Consider the following 27,597-nt stretch of genomic DNA (forward strand, 5'->3'; position numbering starts at 1 on the left):
TTTCATCTAGAACTGCTGTGATGGGGTTAAATAATATACTGCAATTATTGGCAGTAACTGTAAAGCTGGAAAATTATGCTAAGTCTTAAACAAGATAAATGGTGTAGTGTAAACACAGGCAATGATCAATACTTCTCTACTCAGAGATCAGTATGTGATTAATCTCTCAGATTTACTGATATGCTTAGTGTGAACAATTTTTATAATAATTGAGTAGTAGCATGATATTAATTCCTCTTGTTTTCTCATTTCTATGATTATTTGGTAATTATTCATCTCTGTTTTCCCTCTTGTCATTAGCAGGTGAATGGGAAAAACACAGGAGCCGATGAAGCAGGTGGTACCTTCACCCTGTTGCCAGGACTGTTATCAACTCAGGTATAAGATGGAATTAAATCAGAATAATAAGCAGATTTGTAAGAGTATTTTATTAAAGATACTGTTGCAAAGCACAGAATAAGCTTTAAAGATGATGATAACTAACCTGGAATGTCTTTACTGATACTCTACATAGACTGGAAGTAATTGCTAAGTTACAGAACAGTCACAGCCTGTTCTAGATGTCCTACACTTTGTATACTGTTGAAGGCGATGCTATAAATGTATTCCCTTTTCTCCTCTGCTTTGTGGTGGTCCTGCTCTTAAGGTCCTTCATGTTTTCTATAGAAAGCACATCCCATTTGCCCTTAGGTATCTTGTGCCTTCTCCCTGCAGAGTCCCCAGTGGTATCCAGCTTTGCCCAGATATTCACCATCCTCCCCTTTGCTCCATACAGCCACTGGGACTGAAGCGTCAGCATTCCAGTGCTGCATTGGAGGCTTTTAAAATATCTGCATTAAGGTGTTATGTGTTAATAAGGCTGATACCTTCAACATCTATATGCTGAAACATTGGGGGCTACGTAATTAGATTAAGGAACCACATTCAAAAATATCTGAACATCTTTTCTTGCATTCGTATAGTAACTTTATAAACTCAAAAAGAGTAAAGCAAGCACAGACACATGCCCTATACAAGCTGCAATACAGACAATATTGTACACACTTTGTAACAACAGTAATGAAAATGATGCCAATTATAAATAAAATTATAGACAGACTCTTCTTGAGATAACAGTTATAGTAAACAATGAAACATCCTTTTATAATCATGAGTAGAATTAGTAAAATATGTAACTACAGCAGAATATAATCAGCATGTTTAGTCTGCTTACATGTCTTAATTTGATCCACTGTTGTCTGAGGGAAGCAAAAGAAATTGATATTTTTATAATTCATGCTTCCTAATTTGGAACATTTACTGCCTTATTGCTTTTTTAGTTAGGGTTTTTCCCTTCCCCCATTAATTTAGCTGGAAACATTACTGTTCCTAAAATGTTCAAATCTGAACATGAATGTCTGATTCTCCTCTTCAAGCCAGCTTTTGCAAGGCTTAGCTCGAGAACAACGTGCACCCTGTGCCCTGTGAAAATTATTTTACATTTACTCATCTCCTTGTTGGTAAAAAATTTTCACCATTCTTTTTAAAAGACCAGAGCACCATTTCTTTACTCTCCACATACAAGCACTGTGCTCCATGGAAGGTCCTCTTCAGCTTGCAAATGATGATCATGGCAGCAGGGGAAATCATGTCAGCTGGATCTCTCTCACCATCCTGTCCTTTCTCAGGGACCCTCTGTCCTCAGTTTTTAAGATTTTTTTTTCACCTTTCTTTTTTTTTAACACTTGATAGTTTAGCATTGTGCATGAGTATACACTTGTAATGTTTGAACTAAAAAATCTGCACAGTTTTTGACAGCAACTCTAAAAAGCCTCATTTCAGAAAAGGAGCACTCCAGCATGTGGATAGAAATTTTGCAAATTCATTTCAGTGCAGCCCTTAACACCTGGCATCTGCCTCTTTTGGCTGTCTGCTCCATGAAAGACTTCAAATTTGTTTCTTACAGCTGCAAGTAATAGTCACAAAGAAGTAAGATTTATGATACATAGAAGAGTCCAAAACGACTTTTACTGCATGTTCTAATTTGACTGCTTTGGTGCCTTTTGCGACTGCTGCAGTATGTCAAAAAAGCAAAGGTGGTGCCAATTCAGATCTGGCACACGAGGTTCTGAGTTTTTATGAAATCTTTTGCCGACCAGTTCTTCCTCATGTCTTCTCCAAATCTGGTTCTCTCAGTTGTTCAGAAGCTTAGAAGTCCCTATTTCACTACTGCCATGCAGAAAAGAAATGCAAGAAAAATATTAAAAGTCAGAAGCCCGCACTGCAGTACTGTATTTGCTAGCATGATGTGGTCCCTCCCACCTCACCATGTGTGGTTTTGCTCTAAATACCCATCCTTCAGTTATATTCAGAGCACCCACCACAGTCAGGGACTCTTTTAAAAAACCATACATTTCCTTCAACCCCTACCCCACCAGAACACGACCTTAAACAATGTTGTCATCTTGTTTCAGAAACTTTTGCTTCTTTTTCCTTTGCCTTCTGTTTTCAAAACAGCTACAGATTTGCTGAAGAAAAACTTCACTTCCCAAACCTCCCAGAAGTAAGTTTTCATACTGTATGTGTTACTTTCCAGCAGTGGTTTATGGCTTGGCTTAGTGGATGCTCAAAAAATTGCACAAGTATTATTTTCCCTCAGCCACTCACAGCATGGAACACCCCCAATCTGGAATACTTCTTTCTGCTTCATATTTGACTGTATTTTTGGTTGTGTTTTTTTTTTTATCTTGCCTCAGAGCTAACTGTTATGTATTTACTCAACACACACACTCCACACACCCCCCAAATTCTTATTTTAGGTTAAATGCAGATAAATTATATAAATATTTACAATTTCAGGAAGTCTCTTTCAACCACACTCGTTCATGACAATTATGAGCCGCTTTGTGTCCGAGAGGAACAATCGAGAAACTGGAAATGCATGGTTGTAGTTTTTGAGGACAATCCTCAGGGTTGTTGGGGTTTTTTTTGCACACTGACTTCTTTCTCTGGATATGTGAATCACATTGTACACAGTATATGATTGTGACACTTCTGGATAACTTACACTTGGTGTTTCTATGAGACTGTGGCAGCCCTGGCCCAAGTGGTTGTGTCTACACTGCAGAGGCTGCACATGAAGCCAGGTTTAGCAGCTCTTTGCATTACTTACCTGCCAAAGCATCCTTGAGGCCAGCCCAGGGCTGAATTTCCTGGCACACCTTGGAGAGGAAAGCCTCGAGTGATGCTCCACACCTTGGTGTGCACTGTGGCCAGGCCCTCAGTCACTGCATGTGCCAGGCCAGGCTTGTCTGGTATTTTATCTGCCCTCTGTGCCATGTCACATACTAAAGGTGGGCAAAAAGGCCAGCTGGGACAAAAGGCTTTTGCTTTGTGCCGTGAGGGCAATGTGAACAGGAGAAACACGTCTTGGGCAAACTGCTACCTTCAAAGTACTGCTGCTCCTGGCAGCAAGGCCATATGTCTGCCTACCACATCCTTAAAATCTTGGAGGGGAATTCACTGGACCAGTGCTGTTATTGCAAAGTAACTCTTACACTACTAGCTTAGATGTCAGGAAGTACTTTTTTTTTTTTTTGTAAACCATCAAAGGAGGGAAAAAATATGTTCTAACTATATAGTATGCATGTGAGCGCTGTTTTTCCCCTGGACATCAGTGTTTGCCATTGCTGTTCATTACCATGTTAGCCTGCACTTTGCAGTCCAGAATTTCTGTCATTTCCAAATCATGAACAACTCACACACACAACTGAGCTTCATTCCACCACCTCCCTGAAATACATCGGCTGTGCTGTGTGGGACCACCTCTGAGTGCGGGAAGGTGGGCTGCCTGTGAATATTAAATCACATTTTTCCGATGAGACAGCAGAAACACTGCTAATCAGTGCCAGCTGTGGTGGGGTGGGGTGTAGCACACAAGGAGCTGCCAGCACTGCCGGGAGCCTGCAGCCCGCAGGAAGGGAGATCAGAGATAAAACGTTGTGCCCTCCTCGCAGACTAAAACCGCCCAGCTGCCCTAAGCACAGAACTGTTTGGGGATGCACAGCCGCGGGAGGATCTGCTTCGCCTTCTCCCGGCAAACTGGAGCATTCCAGCCCTGGGAACAAGGACAGGCGCGTTCCCAGCGAGCCACGAGATGGCGCTGGAGCCCCCATCCCCGCATCCTGAGCCTCTGCAGAATTCCAGCCCTTCCCAGAGCTTTCAGAGGATGCGGCTCCTTCCACTTCATCAAAGTCAGAGGAAGTCTGTGATTAGCTGGATGTTTACAAATAAAAGGAGGATCTGGAGACAGATCAAAGATGGCTCTCCAGATCTGGCTCCATACCAGGTTCCTGAGCTAACAGCATCTGCATGGGTTCCATTCTTATGTTCAGTGGCTGAACTTGGTGAATCTCATCATGCATTAATAATGCTTTTTCAAGGCTTAGTGCATTTATTAGAAGTCTGAAGATTCAGCCAGCTAAGGACCTGAAGACAAAAAACAACAACACGCCTCAGCCAACAAGATCTTCCAGGCTCCATCTAAGAAAAGCACCCACTGGGTTCTTCCTCACCCTGCTTCCTGCAATGTAAAGGGAACCAAGAAGCAAAGATAAGCACTGTTCCAAAATCCAAAGGATGTAGTACTTCAGTCTTAGTAAACAGTAGCTCCCCTAACATTCTCTAACAATCTAAGTAGCTTGAATGGTCCAGTGACACCATATATGCTTTTCACTGAGGAGACTGTAGTTCATACAGGATCTCAGTGGCCTTGTCACAGCCCAAAGGACCAGGGAGAGAAGTAGATGGGAGATAAAAGATGTGGTGTGTGAAATACACTGAGTTAATGTATATCTGTTCTAAGGGACATCTTTGTTTTTACTCTGTGTAACAAACCAACATAGCTTGTGAGGTCTGGGAGGCCACAGACTATTCATTCCTTCTCTCATAGCAGTGCTCTGTGTGAAGTTGGTATTTCTATTTGGGGTCTAAGCCACACTGAACTTGATCAAATAAACATTCTCCAAAGGAAACCGCCTTTGAACTATTTAACTCTTTGCACAACAAACTAAAGCTGAAAGAACTGTAACAATTACTGTAAAATCTCTTGTGTCTTGACTGAGTTATTTTCCACTTTTTAAGTTACTGTACATCAGGACCTCTGTCTTTTCTGGCAGAACTGACTGTGTCAGCAATGGCCAGTAAAATCTAAGTGAAACACAATCCATCTGAAAGCAGACTAGGTGGGGCTAACCCTCAGACTTCCAGGCATGCCGAGTATTAAGTGTCATATTTTACAGCATATGTAAGTGTACATAACTTCTATTTAATTCACCTGATAACAATGTAGCTCAGACATCTGAGCTTTCTCCTGGGCTGTGGGACATACTAAGACAATTTCTTCATTGGTTCCAAGAGATCCCACCCTGTATTTCTTCTTCCTAAAATATCACTGTATCTATCTTTTTCCCAAAGGAGGGATACTTGAGATTTTGTCTCTTAAAATGTTTCTGATTTATTCTAAGCAATTCAATAACCAATGGCTAGAAACCAGAACCTCAGTAATTTGAAAGCTGGGACTCTACCAGTAGGTACCAGTAGGAAACCCACAGGCAGGGAAGAAACCAGGGCACCATCTTTAGCATCCTAAATAAAAGCCCTAACAACGACTTGTGTAAGAGGAGCATAACCGATACCAGAAGTCTGGTGTATCTGCTGCCAAAACCAAAAGCAATTTATGGGATTCAGCAAACTCTATTTTTAGCCAGCTTATCTGCATTTCCACAAACTTTCATGGTCTTTGGGGCTTTTGCCATGGACAGAAGGACAATATGTTATTTTTCCCTTTCATTTTCTGGGGAGTCAGAAGCAGAAGTCCCTCTGGTGACCACCCGCAATGTAGTGGGATGGTTACCTAAAAAGGAGAGAACAGGTATTACTGAGTTGTGTAGGTTTAACTGAACATGTGAGAACTATTAAAAAAAGCTACTTCTTAGCCCTAATCATTGCTTTAAAACAGCAAGAAAGCAAATCTTCCTTTTCAAAAAACAAATTTAAAAAAAAGGCAAATAAAAGAGCTGAAAGGATGCATTTCTAAAATAGCAACCTTGTCATCGGGGGAGATGGGGGAAAAGAGAGGGAGAAAGACTGATTTTTGCATCTTTTGTGTTGGCAACACAGCTGCTGCAGAGACCTTGGCAATTTCTGACACTGGTGGCACTTTGCCTGACAGACAAATTGAGAAACTAAGGATTTACAACAGTCCTGATTTCCAGTGGATTTCCTACAATCTACACAGCTTCCAGGATTTAGAGGCCTATAAGGGATGCATTCATTCCCTGTCAGGAGTCTTGGGATGTCTACAGAACTACAAGGCATATTTATCTGAAGTCACGTCTTATTGGCAGACAAAAAAAAAGTACACCCCAAAATGTCATTGATGCAAATCACACGTAAGTTTAGTGAAAACAATAAATGCAGCAGAACTTTGTCAGAGAGGGAAGTTCTTCAACCATTTCTTTTTTTTTCCTCCCACCGGAAATTCTACATGCAGCATTGTTTTTGTGGTTGTAGCTGCAGGAAGATTTACTACGGTTTTTAGTATGCCAGAAGGCACAGGAAAGTATTAAACCTTTTCATTTTCTGGCAAAAGAATCAAAGATTCTGACCACGTCTGAACCTCAAGGTTGCTGGGGTGAGGTGTGCCACACTGGCTACACAAAAGAGACAATCAAACCTGGCCTTGGACCATCTGAAGAGTTCTCATGTCACAGTTCTGTTATGTTCCCTTTAATATATTAATAAGAAACTTTAGAAATGTATTTCCAACCACTCTTACACAGGGAATCTGCATGAATTACTGAAAACCATTTTTCTAAAAGCACGATGCACAGCGTTATTTTCTTATGTCTTAAATTAATAAAAAATCCCCACCCTTCAAGATATTTGAGGGTAAAAATAACCCAAATAAAGATCTGATAGCATTTCTCCTATGAAGCTGGCACTGGCCATTCAAGTACATGAAAAGGAACATGGGCTGTTTGTTTCAGGGCTGAATATTTATAGTCATGATGAAGTGATTCCTGAGTCATGAGCTCTACTGCCCTGTTACAAATTAAGATTTGTCTTTGTGCATTAAAAAAATAAAATCACAATTAATTCCAGAATTGTGGAAGTGACTGTAAAAGTAGCAAAAGACACTTAATTTATAAAATGTGTCCTGATTTTTGGCATCTTTCTCCTACAAAATCTCAGCCTACTCACACGTCTCAATACACCGCACAGCAATATTTTAGGAGTTTTTTGGAAGCTGGAAGAAAATACAGAAAACTGGTTTATAGCTGAGAACTACAGAAATGTCAGCTTTTGAAAATATGTTCCTAATTTCTAGCTTTCAGCAGACTTTATAAAGTCAAATTAGTCATGCTTCATCTTGTAGGTCTTTAAGTCTGTGACAAGCATCAAACCAGCTGAGAATTAGGGAAGTCAGAAGGTTTGATTTTTAACTCTCTGAGATTGAGAAGCACTTAAAAGTCAGAAGCACACAGGGATAGTAACAGATACTGCCAGCATCAGCTTAATTTACACATGGAATTACCCTGAGCTTTAGCATTAGACCAAAATGAGACGACTGTCTCCCCTTCTGAGAAAAGCAGTGAGGGGCACAGGGCAACAGAGGAGCTCCACAGCTGCATCTGGGTCCACAGCTGGAGGGCAGGAAGGCCAGAGGAAGGTGGGAGCCATTCCTGGTGTTTGGCCAGACAAGGGGCCCAGCTCATTCCTGGCCTCGGGCCAGGCCAACCACACAAACCCAGTGGTGCAGAGCACTACCCAGTCTGCTTCAAGAAACACTGAGAAAGCTCCAGAGCATATTTGTGGGATGAGCTGAATGCAGGAAGGTTTCCAGTTCTCACGAAGAGGGCAGATAGCAGAGATGTGTCTCATCTGTAAGAGGCTGGGCTGCCTTTTTCCTTATCAGGAAATAGGAGATGAATGTAAGAGTTCAGCTTCCCCGAGGATGCTTGGGGGAGACAGAGACCGAGTTAAATTTGGGACATGCTCTAAGCAAAGGAGCCCCCTCCCAGCCACTCACTCCTCCTCTCATGCCACCCCTTCTATTGTGCTTGCACTAGATCTGACACAGAGATGGAGAGGGAAGCACAGCAGGGAACTGATCCAGCCAAAAACCAGCCCCACAGGGAATAGAAAAAAGCCTGTTGTTTGATTCAGTGCATTGTGCAGCTCCATAGGTACATGCTCTTTGATAATGGAGAGGGTGGCACACAGGGGAGAGGAGAGCTGAAACTAATGGAGAGAAGTAAAGGGCTGCCAGGGATCAAGGTGGCACAGCCTCCAGGGGCAAATTCGTGACCTCACTAATAGCTCTGAGACTCTTGATGGTTTAGCACTAGAGTATTCAAATACAATCGTGTAGTCAAACTATTCACTTTTATAATAATGTATTTTTAATACAGGGCAATATATTTTCTGTCTACAGCTTTGAATAAAAAATACGCTGAATTATATGTTTTACACCAACTGAAAGTATTACATAGAGAAATCCCCTAATTAAAGCATAAATTCTTAGAATTCCATGATACTCTATTTATTGAAATCAAGATTTCTCCACAGACCTGTTGGCTACAAATATCATTATACACAAATGTAAGTACTCTTTGAACTAACAAGTCAGCAGGAAACATTTACAAGTATATATATATTAACATTTTAAACACCTCCTCTGAAACTGAAAAAGAAGCTCAATAGTTTTTGTGATATTTTAAAGCTCATCCCAGGTTTTCATGAATTCCCTCTTTTTAACTTTCAGTAAATCTTGAAAGCTAAGAGCTAGGCTGGCCACTTAAAAATTCTTAGGATTGCAGCCCATAGCACTCCCAAAATGGGAAAAACAACAGAACACAGAGAGGTCCTCCAAAAATAAGAATAGCAAATCACTTTAAAATATAACTTATGGCATCCAGCAAATCTTTTTCTTTCTGGCTACGCCTTGTGCAATGCTTACACCTCCAGTTTAAAAGATTAAGTGTTTTTACACACTTATGTTCACTAAGGAGATGGAAAGGAACAATGTTATGGCAAGAGAAAAGCACAAATGAGAGGAGAACTCTTAAATAAAATATTTTTGCTTCCCCTTCACGATCTTTCAAGTAACAGCAAAACTTCGAGGATAACTGCTCTTGCTTTTTTTTCACGTCTGTTTTTGTTCTGTCTCCACATTAAATCATTTTGGTATGGTAGAAGCACTGAAACACCATCATTTCACTCCCCTGCAGATATTGTCCCATTCTGGGGAGAACATTCAGGAGTGGCCAGCCCCAGGCTGCCTCAGCACCCAGACCTTCTCCCCTTTCACAGCAGCCAAATTCCTCCTGTCACTCCAGGCCTTTTCTCTAACAGTCCCATGCTGTTCTCCTGCACGCTTTTACATTTCATCTCAAATACTCATCTATTTAAACACTCATCTATTGCAAGCCAGGCTGACTTGTTTATGTTCTCCATTACTGGCCTTGATCCCTTCTCAGGCTACTTCAGTCATTCTGATTTTTTCTGCCTACATGTAAGTAGATCCACTTTTAAGCTTCCCTGCAGTGCAATTCATGCTCTTTGTGAGCCTTAGCATGGACTTTCATACATGTGAACTCCAAGGCACTGGGTTTTGTTTCCCTAGAACAGGAAAAAACATCAATTCAAGTTCAGTTGGAAAGGTTTAACAAACTACTTTGAAAGGCTACTACAACAACACAGCTTATAATTGAAAAACAGAGGTATTCAGGGTGTTTATAAAGTTAGATAGTACACGTAAACACCATCATTCCCAGTTTCTCCATTTAACTTCTGTAGTTGACAGGTCTACTTGCACTAGGAAGTCACATTTTTAAGAAACATTTTTGGGTCAAGTTCAGACCAATAGGCTCTAAACAAGGGCTCCTGATCCTGAGCAGGAGGCTCTATAAATCACCCTTAGCCCTTCACCGAATTCAGGACTGATCCCTTACATGGCAGAGGTCACCTCCTACCTTTCAGCAAGGTCTTTAATCTGGCCTGTGCCGTGTCCCCGCGGCGCTGCGGGCAGCGGGGCCGGCCGTGCTTGGTACGCAACCGGCGTTCGTGAGCTCATGGCTCAGGCCCACAGCTCCCCAGCCAAGCTGAGTCATCCTCACTCCGCTCTCACAGCCGGGACATTTTATCCACTCCTCCAGCCACCCCCTCCACGCCACCTTTGGGATTTGCTTCCCACTGCACAGCTCTGATCCTGCCTGCCTGCCTTTGCCACTCCCTCCCATTCAGGATCTCTTCTCCCAGTCATTCTTCCCACTCCTCCAGTGCCAGAGACCCTCCTGCCAGCTCCCCCAGTGCTCTCCAGTTCTCCTTCACTTCCCTTGACTGCTTTTCCCAATCCAGCTGATACTGCAAGGGATAACCTGCATGTCAGAGAATCACTGTGTGCGGTTTATGAAGCCCCCAGCTCCGGAGTGCTGGAGTATTCATGTATTCCTGCCTGTGCTCTTTTGGCTCCAGTGCTGTTGAGGACTCGGTTGACTTCAGCATCATACAACAAAACAAAGGACTGAGCAGTTAAAACAAAACACTAAAAGCTCACTAAACTATGCCCAAAGCAGCCGGTGCCTCAGAGCAGCTGCTGGCTGAGGACCAAGGGCTGGTGGGGGAGCCTTCTCCATCACTGCAAAAATGCACACGTCTGCCAACCAAGAGAAATCCTAATGCACATTTGAAATTGAATAAATGCAAGGCAACTCATACTACTTTTAACAGCTGAAGTGGAGATTCTGAATTGTATATTCACTCCTATGAATAGTCTAAAATTAATAATCCCCATAATCCCCAAGAAACTAGGAATGAAACTCAACTCTGACAGAAACAAGCACATGAAAGCCCTGGACTAGACCATCAGCTCTTGGCTCCTATTCTCAACTCCACCACTGGCACATGAGGTGATAGAACATTTCAGCTGGAAGGGACCTGCAATGATCATCTAATCCAACTGCCTTAATTGCTGATCTAAATTACTTTCCTCCCTCCATAGCTCAGCGGGAAATAGCATTACCACCCTCTTTGATAAAGTGAGATCTGCTGGGAGAAAGTACAACCAAGTTTTATTTTTTAATTGTTTTCTCCACAATTATGTATTAGGATCCTTTCCTCCACCCCACCACAAATCACACACTTAACAAACGTTTAGACAGCTGGTGCCTGAGAGTCAAAGCCAGTTGCTCTCTCAAAGGCCAAAGTGCCTCACTGAATTGGTGTCAACTGGTACTTAGTAGGATTTTAAAATTCAATTAAATTAAGAGACAAGCTGCACAGATTAGGGCTCTGCTAGAATCAGAAAGAAATCTTATAAGGCATAAAATATCTTTACATTTATTAAGTAAACTCTGCAGTCTTTTCTTATTATATTCTTGTTGAAAAACAGAACATTCATAAAATATGAAAACAAGAAGCAAAAAAACCTTAAGGTCCCAAGCAATGGGACTATCTCCACACTCACCCTGCTTTTAACTTTCCAACACAAGCAGCAAGACACAGTTCACAGCTAGGCTGAAAATGCAGTGTTCAGTGCACATGGCCATACTGCACTCCTAGCAACCCACCACGGCCACTCCTCCCTTATATGTTAGGATAAGCAGGTTAAATATACCCACAGAGGTACAGACAGTGAAAGAAAGGCCAACATCAGTTGAACAGCTCTGCTAGGACTTCCCATCTGGAACACGACCACTGTGCTGGAACCCCTCGGTTTTCCCAAGAGTCATTAATTCCCTTCCCCCTTGTGCACAGCAGCCCAAGCCTGCAAGGGTTAACTGAGCCTATGTGCTCTCACCCCTGGGAAGCACCTTCCAACAAAGCCAAGAAGCAGGGGACCAGGACAGCCAGCTCTGCCCCTGCAGCAGAGTCAGAGCCCAAAGGATTATTTCTTGGCATTGTTGGTTTGGGTTTGTTTGGCTTTTTTTGTCATTTTGAAAATTAATTTGGGGATTATGAACAATTATGCTCTTGCACATTAATTGCTGGCATCTAAAATTTTCACATGAAGAAACAACACATGGAAATATTAAAGCACTCATCTTACGGACGTGGATCCGAGAACTGTTTAATAGCAGTCAGTGAAGGGGTAACATTGTGCTTTTAATCTACAGTTTAAAAATAATGATTTGTATATCTACGTAGTAAAACAATAAAATTAAGAACAGAAACTGGTATTAGGAAACAGTGAAAATGTAATAATTAAACACATGATGCTTTTCAAAGCTTTATACTTAATGAGCCTAAATAGACACCTATGGTTAGGAGGGTCTTAAAAAAATAATAAAAAAGAGACTTATTTTCAATTTTTTTTCCTTTTCAAATTTTTTTACTATACTTATGCTTTGCTTTGGTGTTCTCTCTGCTGTCAACTTAATGCTTTAACAGTATATTTATGCTTATGTTCTTTTCAAATGCTTGGCATTATAGTGAGATCTCATATCTTTCCTCAAATTAAATTTTGCTCCACATACTCCACATGTATACAGATGAACATCCCTGTGCTGCTCCAGTTGCTCATTATTTGGGAATATCTGAAAGCAGACCTGGCATATAGTCTCTCCAGCTGATAAGTGAGATATCATATGCCGTACATGGTCATGTTTTCGGAAGTTTCCTTGATCACAAATGGAACAGACATACCTGGCCATGCCTTTGTGCATATCATTGTGGAGCCGCAACTGGCGCTCTCTTAAGAACTGCTTCCCACATGTCTGACAAACAAACTGTTTTTCCTTGGTATGAACGGTATAGTGTTCCCGCAAGTGGCAACGCTGATAAAATCCTTTCCCGCAAAGGTTGCAGAAATGCTTACGCCTGTGATCCCTCTCGTTCTCTTCCAGCATGGAGTTCTTGAACAGATCTTGCTCCAGGCAGTTTGACATATGTTCAACCACTAGGTTTTCAGTATCAAAACGCTGGCCGCAATTAGGGCATCGGAAAGGACAGGCAGAATGCTTGTATAACTGGTTTTTTTGAAGGCTGTTCATTTGGAAGTGACTGTCCCTGAAGTCCTCCAGCATCTCTGCAAACATCATGTCCCTTATTTCTGACTGCTCCTCGGGGTTTTCTTCCAAGTCCATTTTCTCCTCAGAATTTCTGATCCCGTTCATGGTCAGATCCTGGGGTTCTCCACAGGTCTGTGCATGCTCCTGTAGCTGCTTGCCTTTGACCAGTATTTGACCACACTTGCCACAAGCACATATATTTTCTATGTGTTTGGATAAATAATGAGAGGACAGATCTTCCTCAGTGATCGTTAGCCCACAAAGTTCACAGGGAGCATTCTCCACATCTTCTTGCACTGAAGAAGCCTTGCTGTTAAGGTGCCGTGGACTTTTCAAACACTTTCTTTCATCCTCATCCATGGATAAGCGAGGCTTTAGAGTCTTCCGAGCATTTCTCTTCTCTCTCATCTCTTCCTCGACGTAGTATCTGTAAAGCGGCTCTTCCTGTTCATCGTCTAGGTCGTCATTGTCAGAAGACTCATTGCAGTCTTTATCTGCCACCTTGATAATATTAAAATCCTTCAGCTCATCCGTAGGATTGTCCTCTGGCTCCACCTTGATGATAATCCTCTTCCTCTCAGAGGCTCTGCTTCCTTCTTCACCTGATGTCTCGGAGGCAACAGTGCTGCTTTTTCTGCTCGTGATGTTTGACACGGGAGACGACGAATCGTCCGCAGCATGGTTCGAGTCCCCCTTGTATTTTTCTGTTTGTGTGGAGATCATTTTAGAAGTAGAGTTCTTTTCACTAAAGTCTATTTTCTCAGCACTGTAGTACCTGGCACTTTGGTAGGAATGCCTGTTGGTGCATGTTAACACGTGCTCATCCAGTAGCTTTTCACAGCTAAAACTAAACCCACAGCTGTCGCAGGTGAAGCTCCTTCCAAACCGCCGCGAGTGTGACACGCGCTCTTTTGTGTGAGAGAATTTGGACGTGGTGCTTTTTTTGCAGACATCAAACAGTTGCTCGGGGAAGCTGTTGAGGTGCAAAGTTTCTTCCTCGGGCTCTTTGTTATGGGACGTATTTACCGTTGAACTTGGTGGCTCCATGCCCCACCTGTTTGCTTCGGTGCCATTTCTAGCAAGTGCGTCTTCATACATTCTCACACCAAATATCATTTTGCTAGTCTGGGTGCTAGAAGCAGGAGATGAACATTTTAAACTAGATGAGTCTGTGTCCTGTATATCTTCCAGACACTCAGGTACATTATATAGCTGTAAATAGTTCATGGCCACTTTAAATTGCTCAAAATTGGCAGGGGCTGTCATAATTTTTCCTAAATACATGAACTGTAAAATAAGATCAAAGCATTCAGCACTAATCTTCATGTTGCTTAGATTCAGCTGGGCTGTAGTGTTTTGATGGTTCATAAAAAACATCCTAAAATAGGCGCTGCAGGCAGCAAGGACTGCTTTATGTGCTTGAAAATAAATATCATCGATAGCGATGCAGCAGTCGCACAGAAAGCCCCACTCTCTTTGCTTGTTTAGCTGCTGAAGGACATAGTTGCTATGGCTGGTTTTTGCCATCTTGTACTTCGTTTACAACCCTGCATAAAGAAAAAGGTATCTGTTAAATCACAAGCACAAAACCCAAAGCCTACAGCAACGTAGGGAGGAACTGCCATCTCTTTTCTCTCTAGATCTTCCTATTCTGCCTGTCTGCAGTACAGCTTCCTGTCGGGAGATCTCTGCTGGTAACTACTTCTGAATATTGATGCCACTGAAAGCATCCATAATTCCATGTGCTCACCACTAGACTTACAAGACTAGTAAACTAATAAACATAACCAGCATACATGTCAATCAGAGCTGCTAGAATATAAATTAGCAAATATATCTCCAAGTCCTACAGCCAAGGTTTTCAGATATGAATTCTGAATGCAGAACTTCAAAAACTTCACAGGGTAGACTTCTGTAAGATGGCCCCAGGACAACACCTATACAAGGTTGTCAGAAACCACTCTTCAGTCTCAACTTGCCTTTTTATCTGTCAGTCCAACAGGCACATAATGCAACACACACTGGAAACCAGGCCAGGCTCAAACTGGTCTTTCCCTCCCCATTAAAGGAAATTAAGAGACAAAAGAGCACCCACACAAGCTACTCCACACATTTTGCTCTTTGTGGCAGCTGAGGGACCATCTCAACCTTCTCTGCAAGGCGTCCTGCAAACCAGGAACTGCAAACTCGAATGCCTTCTCAGAAGCAGAGGGCAGCCCAACTGCGGTGGCACGTCCCACATTCGAGCCCAGAGCTGCAGATGGTGACCAGGCGAGCTGCGTGACAGCCACAGGGACTGCAGAGGCAGGAAGTGGTGCACGCCGTGCCTCCAACTGCTCTCAAAACCACTCGTTCAGAGCGCTGAAATGTAACCAAAACATGTAGATGGGAAACCGGACAAAGACAAACTCAGCAATGGAGAACTGAGAGAGCCAACAAGCCAGAGGTGGAGCCATGGTGAAATGAAGGCTCGGCAAAGACTGGAGAGAAAGGTCTGCCAGTGCTGAGGGTTGCTCTATGTGAAAGGACTGACTTCTCTTCCTCAAGAGAAAAGAGGAATAAAACGTCATGGTTTATGTTAACAAAAATATCCAGAAGAAATGCAGTGTATACAGGAGGTGTGTGTTTGATTAAAGACAAACTGCACCAAGTGTGGCCAGCACCTAGTCACGACTCACTTTGGAAAACCTTTACTGATACACATAAGCTGTTCTAACTGCCCAGGCTGAGGTGGTAAGGAACCAGAAGAGGGTATAGAGAACACCCTAACTGAAATGAAAACCATAAAGCAGTAATGAGGATTCTTAACATTTTGAAAGGTTATTGCAAACAATGCAAATAACTGTATGAGGTTTGTGCAAATAAAGTCCAGGCTAGCAAATAATATATACTAAAGGGCATTCTATGACTCAATTAAATGCATGGATTGATTTGCAACCACTCTTTCAACTGCACAAAATTTAAACACAACACACACACAAATGCTCCGTTTTTCTTCTTATTTCCCTAACAGCTTACATCTCCTAGGGGGAAAAATGGGTAGAGAAATTAAATTCTACAATTAGTGTTGAATTCGCAAGTCATAGGCGTTGCCTGGCTTGTTAAGCAGCAAACCTAGAATTAAGTCCCTGTTCTTCATTCCACAAAGGACTGCCATGGCAGAAAGGCTCCCAAGATCTCGAGAAAAGAACATGCTCACCCCACCCAGCAATATTCCCTACTGCCAACTCACACAGCAGTTCCTATGGATCACCCCCAGCACAAGATCTTGTCTGGCAACAGGAACGTTGAGACTTGAGTTGAACTACCCTGACAATGAGCATCTGCTCCTCTCCTCTCAACCCAACCCTCCACACCCAGAACTCTAGGCTAGCACCCTGCCATAATAATTTTCAGATTGGTTTAGCCCAGTGATGTCCACTCATTGCATGGAATTCTCTTTTTTTACTAACTTGCAAGGCAGTCTTTGAAAGCAGGAGAACCTCTGAAGCAACTCCACATCTTTTCAACAGAAACTGATTATCATCCGTGTCACCGGGTGATTTCAGAAGTTTCTGTGCAGAACAGCAAAGCTCTTGACATCAAGTAATAACAAAAGTGCACTTCATATTCTTCCAAGTGGTAACGTGTTTTGGATTTGAGGAGATTCATTAGATGCTTAAATGTTACTCAATCTATTGTATTAAGAATGGCAGCTGCATAATGATAAAGAATTAACTTCAATTTCCACATTTTAAGAGTGAAAACCAACGAGAAAATGAGATGATCCCGTCTAAGGCACCACTGGCCTGGCGGTATGAGCTGCCAGCACGACAAGAAAAGGCTCAGGACAGCTCATGGTAACTTCCCCATCCTCATAAAGTGGCAAGTTCAAATTGTTTTATTTAATTGTGGTTTTTTTACACTAGATACACTCCACTGTGTCCTCCAATAGAAAAACAGCAATACAAACTGCAAACCAGTACAAAACAGGTGGTCACAAACTATCTGCAGGCACCTGCAGATGGGGTTGTTTCCAGATGGTGGGAACAAGTGATAGCACACAAACTGGCCTTTTTCAAGTCTTCTTCTCTGAAAATAGTAAAAGATATTTCTTCTTTTGACAGATAAGTCCTGCAAAGCTTTTAGCATGTGGATCCTGACATGCAACAATGACCCACTGGCAATGCCACTGCTCAGGGAAAAAAGGGCGGAGCATGAGGCTGCTTGAACAGGACAGCAAGGTTTTGGATTTGACATGTACTTGGTCTCTACCACAGCAGCACTACATGTAGGTATTAAAACTGAGTGTATGAGGTTATTTATGTTAATGACAGTCCTGGCATCCTGCCTCTGGATGCTGTATTAACCTGCTGGATGTAACTTCCCCACCACAAGAGCCTGTGTTGGGCTATTTAAAACTTCAACACATTTCAACCAGCAACATCAAAACTTTCCTTCTGAAACCTTGGACTGATTACTTTTTTTCCCTCCTCCACAGAAGACCTCAGCCAAAACGGTTCCAAAACTGAGGCTAAGAAAAAGCTTTCATGTATGCAGATTATTATTTTTTCATTTAGAAATTAAAAGTTTCTCTTCCAAAACCTTTCAGGAGATAATTTATGTGGGACAAAGCGTTATGACTTAGATATGTTGTCACAATATAAAAATCTGCCTGAATTTGGCCAAACTATATGCTTCAGGGGGAGAAGATACAAATTATCACTTTATTCATACTTAAGACTTTTCTTCGTTATTGAAACTTCAGATTACAGGAGAACATTTCATCTTATTGCAGCTGTTTAGTAAACAGGGGCCTGCCTGAGCCATCCACAGTGGTTTTAAACTACAAAAGGGTTGATTCAGATAGAGGGAAGAATTTTTTTATTTTGAGGGTGTTGAGACACTGGCACAGGTTGCCCAGAGGGGTGGTGGATGCCCCAAACCTGGAAACACTCAAGGCCAGGCTGGATTGGGCTCTGAGCAGCCTGATTTTGTTAATATCCCTGCTCATTGCAGGGGAGTTGGACTATATGGCATTTAAAGATCCCTTCCAATCCAAACCATTCCATGATTCTATGTGCCACCTCCACAATGTCACAGCTGATAGCAAAGCCTCCTGGAAACTGCTCCACAGCATGACTCACCACAGGGTCTCAGCTTCCCTCAAGGTAGCTGATGGAGAAGATGCCCAGCTCTGGCTGAGGGAGAGCCAGAGCCAGGAAGGGATGTAGGGAAGACACAGGGAGATTGTGATGGAAACCCTCTGGAAATCTGGAGAGAAGAAACGGGCAGGCTGGGAGCACAGTGCTGAGCCAAGAGAAGGGCACTGGGATTTGGAAGCAGCTGTGGGAATTAAAGATGGGTGCAATGAGGGTCTTAACAAAGGAAGAAGCCACTTGCCAAGGGGCTGGGAAGAGCCAGGAAGGGCCTAGGGCAGAAGGGGTAAAAACCACAGACAGACTCCTCCTGGAGGATGGGTGGAAAACAATTGCAGCATTCATGCCTTCAGAGCAGGAACTGCACCCCAAATCCCCAATCCTGCCATCCCTTTGCCATCAACAAGCAGGACAGGCTTGATAACAAACTCTTCCCAACAAGAGCAAGTCCTCAGAAAATGGTAATTTATCATTACTTTGTTACTTTAATTGCTAAAATGGCAGCAATCTGTATTTATCACTCATGTGGGTGGATCGGTACTGCTAACTATTTTTGAAGTTTGCTTTAGAAAAAAACCCCAGTTATTAGAATGAAAACAGGTCTTTTTACAGAAAATTCAAGGATACACATATATTGTGTATATACCCAAGTATATTCTTCCATCCCTCTTACCAAAATTTCCCTTACTCAGCACATCCTCTGGATCTATCCAGGCCTGGATCTGAGCAGTACAAGACAAGATCCCTGCTCATTTGGCCAAGCATTTGGAGGATGTGAAGTGAATGAGCAGTGGGGAACAAAAAGGAGAATCTCACAGCAATGAACACTGCTTAGAGAACATAATCCCATTGCTGTCAATGACAGGACAAGTAATTTCAATCTTTCAGTTTTGGGTTTTTTAATAAACCTGGCTTACATTTTTTGGATGTCCAATTTATTCACACAGGTAAACACCAGTGGTGGCAACTGAGGCCAATGGGAGCTATCCTCTGTAGGTATTAAACACTGAGTTATCTTGGAAAATTAAAGCTCCATACAGGTGAGTTTGTCAATCCAAAGCTTTTAATTATTTCTGATCCTCTTTTTCAAAGAGAAGAGAATCACCAGCCACTTGCCCAGTGGACTAGCACACTTTGTGAAGCATCCAAATCCTGGAGACACCAACCTCACAAGTCCACAGGGAACCCAAGTGACTCCATCTTCAGCAACGATTGATTTGTGTGATAAATGCAGCACAGGCCACATTGGAAGCAATGCTGAATGATGCAGAGGTGTTCTGAAAAATTGTGCTAGAAAAGCATCTGATATGAAAATGAAAACTGAAGGTATTTGACTTGGGTATTTTCACTCTGATTTTCAAACTCCAAGTCTCCACAAGCATTTTATTTCCCTAGTAAGTATTTATTTTTACACAGCCAAGCTTTGATTCAAGCTACTTGTCTGCCACCAGACTTTTCTTTTGAAGAACCACTTAGATACTATTCAGATGTGACCATGAACAAGGTTAAGCTGCACTACTACACTAACCAATTATGTTGTTTTTAAGTCTGCTAACAAGAAAAAATAGGTATTTACTACAGCTCCATGCCATCATTTCCTCACTCTCGAAAGTTTTCTGAGACATTTTAAAACAAAAGAAGTTAAAAAAGTCCTCAAGCAAAGAAGGAGTGGAGTTCTTTTGCTAACTTCTCTGTCTTTAAAACAGACATACCACAAGGTTCAGAATTCAGGAGCCTTTCGGCTCCTAAAATTAGTAGGTGGTTTTCAAAACCCAGCATTTCCACTGCTGAGCAGGCAAAAACATAGCACTTACATGCTTAGTTACTGGCTCCTTTTCTTTGGAAACCAAGAACAGGCTGGACAAAAGTGTAATAAATGAGTGGAGAATTTGGTGCTAATAGAAAATGAGACTGGAAAACCTCAAGCGAACAACGCCCAGTTATCCAAAAAACAAGCGCAGGAGGATCAGAAAGCAAATCTCCCATCACTGTCTGTCTCCATACCCCACCCTGGTGTGGGTTCCCAAGAACTCTTCCCCCTAATTTTGCCATTGTGGGTCAGATCTACCAAAAAGCCTGGATTCCTAAATGACAGCATTGACATGCGGCAGAAAATCCTATGGAACATGTATAAATTCTCCACACAACACCCAAGAAGTTTTTGTGTTCTGCTACTGCACTGACCACAGAGCTGTCAACAGGCTACACCTTTTCCCTAGATATACTCAATAGGAAGCCATAGAGATTGCTCTGGGTGCCTCAGTTTACACAAACACCAAAAAAACAGCAAAGAACTTGGGGCCAGGTGACAACTGTCCACCTCAACAGCGTGTATGCATCAGTTTGCATTGCAAGCATAGCCTTGATCATAAATTAAAATAGCTATGGGAATTCCATGTACTGCCAGGGAAAATGTAATTAAGGTCCATTATTCAGGCTATGAAGGACTAAAGGTATAATTTATCCTCCTCTCCCAGTCCTTCCAATCACCTGCCTTTCAGGCATGTCAGCTGGGAAGATGATTCCCATGAGGCAGATACTCATCTTCAGACACATCCTGATGGCTGGATCAACTCATTTTAAACCGACTCCTGGACAATGTACAGGAACAAGTTTCATGGCATTTGGGCTAGATTTAAACCAGGGGAAGGGAAGATCCTCCAAAGCCTCCAGCATGAGCTGTCAGAGCTCCTGGATGCCCTGTTCTCCACTGCTCAGCCAGCAATTCTCTGCTGATTCAGCATCCATGCCCACAAATGAGAAACAGACATCAAATTTTAGCAAGTTATGCTTCTCAACTGCTAACTGAAAATTAGTTAAGATACATTACATAGTCTTAGGTCAGAACAGTCCTCGAAAGACAAGAAATACAGCTTGGCAGAAAAAAATAAGAAAAATGAGTTTGTGCTGAAGCCCCATCTCAACTTCAAACAACTTTAGATCAGATCTAGGGAGTAGAAGTCCTAGAGAGACCTTATGCAGTCCTTAAAAGTAACTTGCGAGCCACAAAGTTTGACTCTAGAAAGTCACAGTTATCTTTTATCTGACACCTTTACAGTTGTCAGGCAACATGGTAATGATATGTTTAAAAGAAACTATTAGTGGGGAAAAAACTATGACACCCAATTAATGCTTTGCAGCAGAAAGATGAGCCTTTTCATCTCAGCTCTCTGTGTTACACCAACTTTCAACTTCTGGAGGCATCTTGGTGGCTTAACCACATCTTGAGACCCTCAAATGAAGTCCCAGGTGCCTTCCAGGAAAGGATCCTTGGCTAAATACAGGTTGCACTTCGGTGTAACAAGTTGCTGGATGCACATGAATGAAGCATGGTAACTTGTGACACACAGATCAGACTACAGGTTTTCTTGACTCTTCCCGGTTTTAATGTTTCACATTTTACCTTCAGCATACGAAAAATAAAAATAAGGCTACTGGAGTCTCCATCTAATGAAATAGGTCTTATATGGGGGAGAAAAAGCAAAAGACCATTGAATTCTGGAGTTTCGCAGTGACACTGTGTGCACAAATTAAAAATTACCAGACCAATCTGAGGATATAAACGGTCCTCATGCAAATTATGTCAGCTGCTGTGCCCACACACTGTGTCCGCAGCAGAACTCTTTGGGTGAGGGTGTTTACCATTCCCAAGCAGAGGCAGGGCTGAATAACCCAACTGCTGGAGAACCACTGCCCAAACTGAAAAATGAACACATGGCTTCTCACTCTACATGGGTGTAGGTCCAGAACAACTCTAGTAAGAGGCCCAGCTGTAAAAACTGAGAGAAAGGACACCGGGCTTTTATCAGGAAACTTTCACTATCTCAGTTCTGAGCAGCTATTCTATTTCCATCCAGCAGGTAAATAGCTATTGCAGCTTTGTCCATCCTGGATTTTCAGAGCTTTCCGCTGTCAGCATGAACAGAAATCTGTGAAAGAAGCAGCCACTGACATTCAAGTAAGAAAGCATCTAAAAACCCAAATCCCTGGTTGGCAAGAGCACTCTCAATGTAATCGCTGCTAATTCCTGTGCCAGTGACAACAATGGTTGAGTCCCATGAAGGGAAAGACTTCTGCAAGCAGAGCTGAAGCATCTGTTAAGTCTGTGATCTTATTCCACACAAAACTTTCTGGCTACTAGGAAGAAGTGGCTTCTATTACTTCTCTGAGCTTCCCACACAGCACCAACCCACATCTTCATTACCTGCATCCAACCCCCACAGTGGGTGCTGGTTCCCTGCTACCTCAAACATCAGCAGAGTGCAGCTAATACTACTTGTTACTCCTTAGGTTTTCTGGCCAGTCATCCAAAAATCTCTCCACAATCTCGTCAACTCGCTTTGCTGTTGCTGCCTAGGAAAATCTCTGCAACCGCTCGCGTTTGGCCGGTTTTCCCCACGGCCATATGGTCCCAACGCCTCTCCCGCCTCTCCTCCGCTCGCCATGAAAGCTTAACTTGTAATTCGGCAAAAACGAGAAGCCCGCATCCCCCTGCTCACGGCTGCTCTGTGGGTTTTTCCAAGAGCTGTAATGAGGAATGTTAAACAAACACCTTTAATTAAAGGAATGTTTGTTTAGTGTAATTAAATGCCTAAGGAACACCGCACTGTTGCAACCCCGGATAGTTTTGCAGTGCGTGCTGTACCTTGCGATACTCGAGTGCGAGGGAAATAATGCAAGCAAGTGACAGCCTGGCAGTAAACACCCAAATATTAAGCAGCGTCCAAGCCATGCTACCCGTTTACCAACGCCTACGTGTCAAGAGGAACCGGCACTCCTGTATCAGCTGAAACAAGAGGTAAACTTGAGAAACTGAGTTACAAAAAAATCCTGAAAAATAGAGAGGAATAAAACCCCAGCCCCAAACTCACAGCGTTTTCAGTCCCATTTCCTCTACTCTCTTCAACTACCTTTCTATCCGAGCGGAAAAGAGGAGTCCTCTGAAGAACAAGACTTTCGCCACCGCTCCCACAGCGGCACAGGGTTTGTTTTTTATGTGACAAAAGTATTCCCCTTCCTTTCCAGCCGCCTCCACGGCGATCCAGCGCACTGCCAGCCCCGAGTGAAACCCAAGTCTCCCGCCTGGCAGGGTGGAGCATTCCCTCCGGGCTGCAGCTCCGCTCCGTTTTTCGCTGAACTACCGCAACTCACTCGAAGTTTTGGGGCGTTTATTTCGTGAAGACAAAAAGAAGAGAAGCGGCGGGACCCACGGCGGGGGCCGGGGCCAGGCGCAATAGCGGCACTCGAGATGTTTACCGCGACTTCGAGCCCCGGAGCCACGCGGGCGGCGCGGTGCCCTTCCCTTCCCCGCCTCTCGCCCCTGCACCTCCCTAGGCCGCTTCTCGCTCTCCAGCGCGGCATCCCCCGACCCCCGCCCCGCAGGTGGAGCGCGCCCGCCGCGACCCCCGGAGAGAAGGAGGGAGGGCAGAAGGGAGGGAAAGAGCGAGCCGGAGCCGCCGCCGCGGCGCCGCCGCTCAGCCCCCGCGCGGTCCCCGCGGCGCCGCTCCGCTCCGCGCCGTGCCCTGCCCGGCCGCCGGGCGCAAGGTCACCGCTCCGGCCGCCGGCCAGGGACCGGCCGCGGCTGGAAAGCCCCTACCTGGCAGCGCCGCCGCCACTATGGCGGGCCGCGCCGGGCCACGCCGCCGCTCGGCACTTCCCACCTCCCGCCGCCGGCGGAGCTGCGGCCGCCTCCCACCTCCTCCTCCCCGGGTCCCGGCGGCGGCCCCCGGGCCCCGCTTACCGCGGCTCGGGGAGAGGCGGCGGCCGCCGACGGGGAGCTGTGCCCGCGCCGCTCCCGCCGCTGCTGCTGCTGCCGCTGCCGCCGCGGCTGCAACAAAGGACTTCCGCCCCGCCGCGCTGCCGCTGCCGCAGCGCCGGCTCCGCCGCGACCGCACGGAGCCGGACCCCTCCCCTCGGCGGCCGCGGCTCCCGGCGCCGCCGCTGCCAGCGCTGCTGCGCCGCCGCCAATGCCGGGGCCCGGCGGGCGGCTCCCTGCCGCGCTCCGCTCTCCTCCCATGCCGCCGGGGACGCGGCGCGGCGCGGGCTGGCGCTGCCGGAGCCCACTCAGCCCGGCTCCTCCCCGTCCTCCGGCGGAGCCCCCCGGACCCGCGGCGGGGCAGCGTTCGCCGGCGAGCTCCCACCGGGACCCCACGGCCGGGCTGTCCCGCCTCGCTGCTCTCCCGGCTCCCAGCAGTCCGCCCCTTCCCCGCGCACCCGGGCTCGCCGCAGGGAACGGGGAGTCTCTGCTTTCCCCCAGAAGCGGCCGTGGCCGGTGCTAACGGGGAGGCTCCGGTCACCCGTGTGGGTGTCCGGCGATGGAGTGTTGTACCGCAGCCCCACGGCCCCCGCGTGGGACAGTTCAACTGCGAGAAAACCACTGCGAGCTGCTTGAGGAAGTATTTCCTTCTCTCTGCAATTTCACACGTTAATACCTCCGCCCTCCCTCCTGGAGCTTCACGGTGATGCAGGAGCACAGGGCTGGCAGCCACCGCCACTCTCTGTCAAAGATCCCGAGAACAGCGCTTTTTTTCATCCTTCCAGGAGCTGTTCCAGGCCCTCTTCCCACCAGTGTCTGGACCTCTCCTGTGTGACAACATCCAGCTTCTCCGGAACTATCCCATGTGAGTAAGTGGGATTTCCGGCCCCCCTGCTATCTGCCGCAGATCTGAGAGAAAACATAAGCCAGGTCAGGCTTTCCTCCAGGTCTTACCACTTGACTTTTCCACCCCCAAAGTGACATTTGTTCTTCAGCACAAGCATTGTAAGTGTTTAATCCTCACAGCTCCGTCATTCAGTTTCTGGAGATACCATTGTTTTTATATTGCTGCAACTGAGATCCCTCTAAGTATCTGACAAGCCAAAGGGGCAAACTTAATCATAGCAAAACTAAGAGATTGCATTACATATTTGAAAATGGCAAAAGTAACAAAAAAAGGCAACAAAATAAAATGCCACAATGTTAAAATGTACCAGCATCCATCCCTGCTTGAGTGACCCTGAAGGTTTTACTGAGGCATCCCTCCTATTTGTAAGCAAACAGGACAAACCCAACTAACACAATCCTAGTTTCCAAATGGAGGATCAGCCCTTCCTCCTGGGTCTATCTGGGGATTTTCTCACCACTACAGAATAAAAGCAGAGCTTTCAAAATATGTCTTTCAGAATGTGTCTAAAAAATCCCCGTTTCCCCTCTCACTCTGCTTCAGCCTTGCCTCAGGGGTATGTAGCAGTGCCAAGGGGAAAAAAATTCTGTGGCTGTAAGATACCAGCTCCCACAGAACGTGGAGGGATCCCCACATTACAGCTGCTTTGTAGGTTTTCCTGTTTTATAGGAAGTTAAATTAACAGCCTCCATAAGCCAAGAGAGTGGTGGTTTTCAAATCACACTGAAAGGTTGCTTTCCTTATGGTTCAAGAGTCTTTTTCTCCCCACCTCTTTACACACCTCAGGGCAGCACAAACCAAGAGCACCCACGAGGGGCTTGTGCAGCCTCTTGCTCTGTCCCATGTGCGTCACACCGGGAGCTCCTGCCACCTCCGGTAAGGTGGAGCACAAGGCAGTCCCCCTTTCTCACCACCCCCCTTCTCTTACTGCCTTCCCACCACACTTACATTTCCAATTTTTTTTTAATTATTATTTTCTGACCATAGAGGAGGAGGGGGTAGGAACACACATGGAGAGAGCTGTGATTATATTCTGATGTCTTTCTGACCCACCAGCATAGGCTGTGTCACTTTGTACTGGCTGTGAGTGATATCATTGCCTGTGTTTTACAGCAAAACACCAAATTCAATCCTCACCACCGCTTTCATCAGTTTAGCTTTGGTTTCTCTGAAGCTCTTCAAAGTCCTCTTTGGACCAGAGTCAACCTAAATAATATGTAAATAATTAATCATTTAAATAAATAACATGCCATCTGCAAATAGCGACTTGTTCCGTACACAGGTTAATAAATATGATAAATAACCCAAAATAGAGTACAAAACCTTGAGCCACCTACTGCCAACCTCTTTTGGAGAAGAAAAATGGGTACTAATATTTACAGGAGCAGCAGGATTATAGCTTCATAGTCTCTCAATTCTGCTGCTGTGCAAACACAGGAGGGAAAGATGGTCTCTGAGTCCTGCGAGCTTTATATTTAAAACAGAAGAAATAAAACATAAGGCAATGGAAAATATAAAGCTGTGCTGGTCAATAAGCAGCAAACACATGGATGAAAATTCTTTGGACCCTACCGTCTGTCATCTCTCAGCCCATCTTCATCATCCACCCAGGCTCAGGCTGCCTGGAAACAGCCCCAGAAGCTGATGCATTCTGGTGGCCAGGGACATTATTTGCCTTTAATATTCAAGAACTGCAGTTATGGGGATGCAAAAAGAAAATGGACTACAAATTATCAAATGCTGAGAAGAAACCAAGAGGGATGATCCGAGGCACTGAGTATCTTCTGCAGAGGCCCTGAGTCAGCAGAGATGCCATGGAGGAGGTGGGTGTGATAGATCTTGGAAACTGTACCAAAATCATGACAAAACCACACAAATAGTGATTTTTTCACCGCCTTTTCCAGCTGGAAAAACAACGTGTGAACATCAAATGAACCTGGTGGCAGCATGACGCTATATGGACTGGACGTTTGAACAGGTTCAGAACGCAATTTGGTTACATTCATCGGAAAGACACCTCGGAGGTGGTACTGAGTGCCGGAGCGGAGGCTCGGGCTCGCCGGGGCCGCGCTCGCCTTTCCCGGGAGAAGCCCATCCCTGCCCGGGAGGGGCTGCTGGTGGCCCGGCAATCGCGGTCAAGGGTGGGAGTGCCGCCTGTGCCTCCTCCTCTGCCTGGCACCTCACCCGGCACAGCTGCTCTCGCCTAAAATAACCCCTGGTTTAGCATCAGTGAGCGACCGGAGGAGGAGGCCTGACAGAGAAACGCTGCGTCCTCAGGACTCGCGGTGGTTAAAGCAGCACAGAGGCCGCAGACATTGGCGAGGAAGCCAGATCGCATCTTCTCTTCCATTCCCGGCCAGACCGGGGAAGCTCCTTTACTTTTTTTTTTTCCTGTGAAAAACAAAACAAACAAACAAACAAACAAAATCCACCCCAAAACCAAAACAAAAAACCAACCCAACCCAAACCAGCAAACACCCGCCAACCCCACACACTTTATGCCGAAAGCGGAGGCGCCCAGCAGACCACACTCCGCCACTGGGCGGTCAAGAAGCCGAGCCCCCCGCCCAGGCTGACGCCTTTGGCAAGGCACGGGAAAACACGCACCCTCCCAAAAAATCCCCCACGGGGGTGCACACGCTCCCTCCCTCCCTCGCTCAGGAGCTGCGGGCGAGCAGCGCGGGCAGTGCCGCCCGCAGCCGCGCAGGGGCCGCGCCCACCGCACGGCCGGGGCGCGCAGGGGCC

The 27,597-nt window shown here is 45.0% G+C and overlaps 1 protein-coding gene across 6 annotated transcripts; it reads right to left on the reverse strand.

Annotated features, from left to right (window-relative positions):
• Positions 1-413: 413 nt before the first annotated feature.
• On the reverse strand, positions 414-27,518 carry ZBTB1 (zinc finger and BTB domain containing 1). Of its 6 annotated transcripts, none has more exons than XR_009487060.1 (3): positions 24,622-27,518; positions 3,152-14,599; positions 414-2,208 (listed from the first exon to the last, which is right to left on the reverse strand). XR_009487060.1 is itself a non-coding variant. In XM_059850498.1 (3 exons), the coding sequence occupies exons 2-3, from the start codon at positions 14,577-14,579 to the stop codon at positions 2,172-2,174; spliced, it is 1,929 nt and encodes a 642-aa protein (XP_059706481.1). In that variant the 5' UTR covers positions 14,580-14,599; positions 23,931-24,070; the 3' UTR covers positions 414-2,171. The 6 variants fall into 6 exon arrangements, 1 of the variants encoding a protein (XP_059706481.1); XR_009487059.1 differs by lacking the exon at positions 24,622-27,518 and adding an exon at positions 24,404-24,578; XR_009487058.1 differs by lacking the exon at positions 24,622-27,518 and adding an exon at positions 23,931-24,070.
• Positions 27,519-27,597: the final 79 nt, after the last annotated feature.

The sequence above is a fragment of the Haemorhous mexicanus genome, chromosome 6 (assembly GCF_027477595.1).
Source record: "Haemorhous mexicanus isolate bHaeMex1 chromosome 6, bHaeMex1.pri, whole genome shotgun sequence".
Taxonomy (NCBI): Eukaryota; Metazoa; Chordata; class Aves; order Passeriformes; family Fringillidae; genus Haemorhous; species Haemorhous mexicanus.

Coding starts and splice junctions, on each gene's coding strand:
- ZBTB1 (XM_059850498.1), bottom strand. CDS start 14,579: ATGGCAAAAACCAGCCATAGCAACTATGTCCTTCAGCAGCTAAACAAG. Junction 2,209..12,687: donor ATGCACAAAGGCATGGCCAG/GTATGTCTGTTC, acceptor TCTGCATGGCAG/TAGTGAAATAGGGACTTCTA.